Genomic DNA, 5,922 nt, shown 5'->3' on the forward strand with positions numbered 1-5,922 from the left:
TCATGCCTGTTTTTGTCAAGCTAAAAGGTGCTGATTATATAATCTTTGAAGCTACACATCTCAACCTAGGGAAATTTCTATTTCTTAGCTGCTATATATGCATGTTTGTTTATTTATTCTAACAATTTATTTTTTTATTATATAGTAATGATATTTTTGGACCAGCAATTGCATGTTAACTAGAATGTTAAGAATGCATCTCCTCCATATCCATCTGATACATTTAGAGAAGTTTAATATTTTTTTCAAAATATTAACTTCAAAAATTTAAATCCAATAAAAGAATAAAGCAAATATCTTTAAGTACGAAAGCCAACCTCATGGAATTACTAACAAATATTGCTATACACAGCAACGACACACAACCACAGCTAAGCAACTAATACCGAATTTACTTATGATTATATCCTGAGTTTTTTTTTGTTTTTTTTTTTTTTGTACTCTTTTTTCTATTAAGCCATTTATTTAATGGCTATAACAATTAATTAATTAATCAATCTTTCGTATTTCATAAGAATATCCTCCTAAGAAACTAATATCAAATTTACTTGCATTATACACACACCATCTCCAAGATTATTTGAGCGTTTATATATATATATATATATATATATATATATATATATATATATAAAGTTTAACTGCCGAACCAAAATCTCAGACGAGCTGAAAGAAATAAAACTGATGTAACTGAAACCGCGTTAACATTTTATAATCAATAAATCTAACCAGAAAACCATAATATAATATCAAGCGTTACTGTATACCAGACCCAGCAACTCCAGTATCCTTTTTTGATTTAGTACTTCAATGATCCCAATATTAGTTAATTAATTATCCTCGAAACTAATTTATATAACTATTATTATATATATAAATTGGAATCGAAAACCAGAAATCATATAGGGCACATGCATGTAGTCAACAAGAACATGGAAATCGACCAAAATTCTCATTTAAAAAAGAAATAATTATTAGTTAATCTGTTTTATAATATTTTTATTAGTCTCCAACGTAGTAATTAATGAGAGCTATACAAAACTCCAAATCAATGCAAGGATCATGGCAGTTTTGACAGGTATTCGCCGCATATCATGGACAAACCATAAAACTCTAATCAATGCAAATAAATTGCGAGTTACATATAAATATTTTCTAGAATAATAGATTGCATGTTCAATTATTATTGTGGAGGGTCAACCAGGGAGGCAATACTCTGTCTCGATCTCCCACACATATATAATACGTTCAAACAGGCCTTCTTTCTTGATATATTTAGGGGAATTTAATAGTTTTTAGGTGTTAGTTTTGAGTTTTGAATCCAAAATATCAAAGAATAGAAGCAAATGTTACAAAGTAATTAGCAGAAATTAATATATAAGGATTTGCAGAATATTTCAGACTAATTGGTAGTTATTTAATTAGGACTAACTGGTAGTTAGATATATTATAAGTATAAGCACATGACATCATGTTAACATGATCTTTAACTACACCATATTAAATTAATTGTCTTGAGAGGACTCTAAACTGAATATTTAAGTAACTGCGACTCCTGCATGTATTAAAAGAACAAAAAGGCTTTGAAGCAAGTATATCCTTTGATATAATATCCTTCCGATGGACTTTTTTTTTTCTTAGAAACAATTTTAAGAAGAATCTCATTATGAGAATATTGATAATGTCATAATCATATAATCTTATTGATAATTCTATATATATATATATATATATATATATATTGATCACCAATTTGCTTCAACTAACCAAACTAGCATTACATGTCTTTCATATTTTCAGTTCACTGCCATATCTCCTCAAGATTATTTTATTTTTTTCATATCTCCTTAATTAAGATTATATCCATCATATATATATATATATATGCTAGTCGAAGCCCATGTCATAGCACCAACATAGCCATATATAAAAGATATTGTGTTAGTGGTCTAACTAACTAAAAAAAAGTCTTTCATATGATTGGAGAGAGTTTCCTTATAATTTTACCCCTACATTTTTAAAATTATTTTTTAAAGAAAAAAAATATCGTTTCCTTGATTTGGTCCCTAGCTGATCACAGAAAGAATAAAAAACAGAGAATAAGAGAAAATGTAATCTGTATATATTTTCTTAATGAATAAAATAATAGTGTATATATATATACACACACACACTAAACTAATCAGTTATGAAATATTATTACAAATATAATTTTAATTTTGAAATCATGATTAGTGCAGGTTCATCAATGCAGCAGAATATCCATCATAAACAAGTTCAGTTACAAAGTTTGAATCTTTGTAGTAACTCTTTTTTTGAAACTCTCTACTTGGTCTTCAATATCCGTTAGCTAGCTGGAGATGTAACAGTTACAAAGTTTGAATCTTTGTAACTGTAACTCTCTTCTTTATCTTCAATGTTTGTCAGTTACAAAGTTTGGATCTTTTTAACCGTAACTCTCTTATGCTTAACAAACATATGCATGAGCTAGTGCCTAAATCCCAGTCCTACTCTTGATCATTATCATTCCTAATATAACATTAGAAAGAGAGATAAACAAATGTCCGTTAAACCATAGGATATACATTAATCAGAATGTGTATATATATATATATATATATATATATATATATATATATTGCATTATTATTTGATTGGATTAATTAATTTAAAGAGAGGTTTGTTTCCTAAAATTTGGTCACTTTGGGAGACAAATATTTTAATAAGCTGCAAAACCGCGTAGCTTTAGGAAACAGACATTTTAAAGTAAACACCTGCTAGTTAATCCTAGAAAGTTTACATCAAAAAAGGCATTGAAATGTTTGCAAGAAACTCTCCCTCTCTATTGCTTGCGTGCACCATGCCGAGTTTTAATTAAAACAACCTAGAAAGACATTTATTTTCTTCACTTTACATGCCTTTTTGTTGAAGCTAAGAGAAGTGTGGGAGTCTTTTGAATTTGTTTTGGCTTCACTTCATATATATATAAGTAAAAAAAGATAGATAGATAGATAGACAGACATTGGAAACCCTAGCTAATACCTTCCATAAAACATATGCCCCCTTTTGAGTTTTGACTCGTTAGCCTTTTGACCCACGCAAACCCACCATACATTGTAGAATTTAATATCAATTCCCTACTCACACGGCTTAAACAACGTTTAAGATCGAGTATGTGTGTGTGTGTATTGCTCAAGGTCAGTGGAGAGACAATTAATGGACGCCGACGACACCCACGCCGACCACAAACGTCATCTCTCTATCCATCAATATGTAGGCGGCCATTACGTGTATAGTACTTGTTTATTGTTGCAAGTAATTTGCAAATGCAGTGAAAGAAACATGTATACGTAGGTACAATATGAATCAACATATCATGATTATACACGAGAAGAAGAATGGAAGACGTTTTTCATAATTATGTTAAATAACCCATAATTAATCACATTAGCATATCCTTTAATAGAAGAATTTTTTGCAAGGGACACGAGGTTTTAGGAAACAAATCTAGCTTAGAGCCACTCCAAATCCCGCAGGGATCGAGTGCGCTTTCTACAATTCAAAAGAAGAATTGAGAAAAACTTATCAACCAAAAATATATTTTTGGTGTGAAAAAAATTAAATGGATAAGAACTACTCTGTTTTTAATTACGTTCACATTTGACATAATTACCAGACTATCGCTCCTCAGGCTCGCGGTGATCATGATCAAACGATAGTCGGAAAACCCACTTGGTGAGGAACTTTCTTCTTGAGCTTTTCAGCATTTGGTGATGGCTTTGATTTTTCATCGACTCCACAAATGACTTCAATCGTTGGATAGCAAGGCTTAATGTTTCTTTAGACATGTTAGCGAAGCATACTCGAAACCACCCTGGCTCGGTACAATGACAGGAAGAACCAGGAGAGATATTTAGCTTAACTTCATGAACAATCTTTTTCCAAAGTTCCATTTCTTCTGTAAATGTGTTAGAACTCAAGAGATGCTTCATGTTAACCCAACAAAACAAGCCAGCATTGCTCTTCAGGCAGCTGATTCCAGCCTTTTCAAGGCCCTTTACCAGCAATTTTTGACGTTGTTTAAGCCTCTTTTGATTCTCCGAGATATAATTCCTCGTAAACTTTTTGTCAGAGAGTAGAGCAGAGAGAAGATATTGAGTTTGAGAAGACACTAAACCAAAGCTAGACATTTTGGTTGCTGCTGATACAACCATGTCATCGTTGGAGTAAATTGCACCAACTCTAAAACCAGGGAGACCAAGATCCTTTGATAGACTATAGACAATATGAACTCGATTCCAAACTTGACTATTCTCACATTTCCTATCCTTCAAAACTTCTAAGATACTTACAAATCCCGGAGAGCTAAAAACTGTACCCGAATAAATCTCATCGCTTATGAGATGAATGCCCTTCTCGGTAACAAAGCTTAAAAGAAGATTCAATTCATTGCCGGTCATTGTAGTTCCCAAAGGGTTTGAGGGGTTTGTGACCAAGACACCCTTAACCCGTAGGTTTCGCTTTTGTGCTTCTTGAAAGGCTTCTTCAAGGGCTGGTGCAGTGATTTGGAAGCCATTTGAACTTGTACACTGAATTGGTACAATCTCAACCCCAGTTCTCCACTTGAGATCTCTATCAAATCTGCAAGAATAATTAATTAATAAGTAACTTAGCATTTTAGTAACAGGGAAAGTATATAGGAAGATATATACAGTATACCATATAATTAATTAACTTACCCTGGGTAGTATGGAGTGGGAAGAAGGAAGGCCTCTCCTGGCTCAGCAAGGCAGAACATGAGTGTCTCATTCGCCGAAGTTGCACCGGCAGTGAGTACTATTTTGTTTTGATCAAAGCTTACTTTGTTGCCTCTTATTTCTGCCATGAATTCTACCAATGCCTGTAAGAACAAAGAGAAAAATATTGGAACACGTAAATCATTTATATATTAGTTTTATGACTTGAAAAAACAATAATGGACTTACTTTCTTGAACTCAGGAAGGCCATGATAATCTTGGAAAAGAGCAAGCTCTCTAAATATGGACTGTCCATCTTTTTTGAACCCAGCTGCGTCCGGGTTCTTAGCCAGCCATGACTCGAGAAGATCAAAAGAGAGCTGCAAATAATAGCAAAATGGAACGTAAGCTACCATGTTATTCTAACACACCCACACCCACACCCACACACATGCATGGTTTTCTGACCTGATTCTCTGCAAGACCCATCTGAATGATGCCTGTTGGATTCTTGATCTCATCGTATGGGTTCTTCTCGTATTCCTGCCATCCTAGGAAGTAAGAGGAATCTTGCCCATGAGTATTACACGTGGCTTTCCTAGACAACAATCTCATTTTGGTAAGTATGTATTGAACAATCTGTAAATAATGTTGTTTCGAAGCTCAAATATGCAAAAGCAAGAAATAACTATATATGTAGTCGAGGACACGATATATAGAAGAAGAATTGGAAGGAGAAGTCTTTGGTTTGAGATTGAGTTGTATAAATTTTGAAGGGGAATTGAATTGTGGGTTGGTGCTGTAGTGGCGACTGCATCTCAATGTAGCTAGCATATATATATATATATATATATATATATATATAAGAAAGAGAGATTGGCAAAAGACATTTTTGACCAGAGACAGGATTTCTTATGCTTGGTAATTAATTTAGAAAGCCAAACTGTTGTTAATTACGCGTCAATCCCACAAGACATCACACATTTCTATGCTCAAATAATTTGGTGTCAACATTCATAGTGATACGTACCCTCTTACCATGGCGCCGATTTAGATTGATAAGTATGCTCCACCAAATACAAAATCGCCTGGGCTCTATGTGTATTTAATAAATTTTTGGATATGGGAATTCATGGAGGAAATAGAAAACAAAACAATCCCAGTGTTAATTAAGACTAAAGAGAA

At 32.9% G+C, this 5,922-nt stretch overlaps 1 protein-coding gene across 1 annotated transcript; it reads right to left on the minus strand.

Moving 5' to 3' along the window:
* Positions 1 to 3,438: 3,438 nt before the first annotated feature.
* On the minus strand, positions 3,439 to 5,543 carry LOC133673592 (1-aminocyclopropane-1-carboxylate synthase-like). Its single transcript, XM_062094468.1, has 4 exons — positions 5,206 to 5,543; positions 4,986 to 5,117; positions 4,740 to 4,900; positions 3,439 to 4,641 (listed from the first exon to the last, which is right to left on the minus strand). The coding sequence occupies exons 1-4, from the start codon at positions 5,350 to 5,352 to the stop codon at positions 3,678 to 3,680; spliced, it is 1,404 nt and encodes a 467-aa protein (XP_061950452.1). The 5' UTR covers positions 5,353 to 5,543; the 3' UTR covers positions 3,439 to 3,677.
* Between the last annotated feature and the right edge of the window lie 379 nt (positions 5,544 to 5,922).

Source organism: Populus nigra, chromosome 14 (assembly GCF_951802175.1).
Source record: "Populus nigra chromosome 14, ddPopNigr1.1, whole genome shotgun sequence".
In the NCBI taxonomy this organism is placed as follows: Eukaryota; Viridiplantae; Streptophyta; class Magnoliopsida; order Malpighiales; family Salicaceae; genus Populus; species Populus nigra.

What these genes read in the sequence shown, in the direction of transcription:
- LOC133673592 (XM_062094468.1), bottom strand. Translation starts at nt 5,352, where the DNA reads ATGAGATTGTTGTCTAGGAAAGCCACGTGTAATACTCATGGGCAAGAT. An exon ending in GCCTTCCTGAGTTCAAGAAA is followed by an intron (nt 4,901 to 4,985) that starts GTAAGTCCATTA and finishes TTGTTCTTACAG; the next exon opens with GCATTGGTAGAATTCATGGC. An exon ending in CCCACTCCATACTACCCAGG is followed by an intron (nt 4,642 to 4,739) that starts GTAAGTTAATTA and finishes TTATTCTTGCAG; the next exon opens with ATTTGATAGAGATCTCAAGT.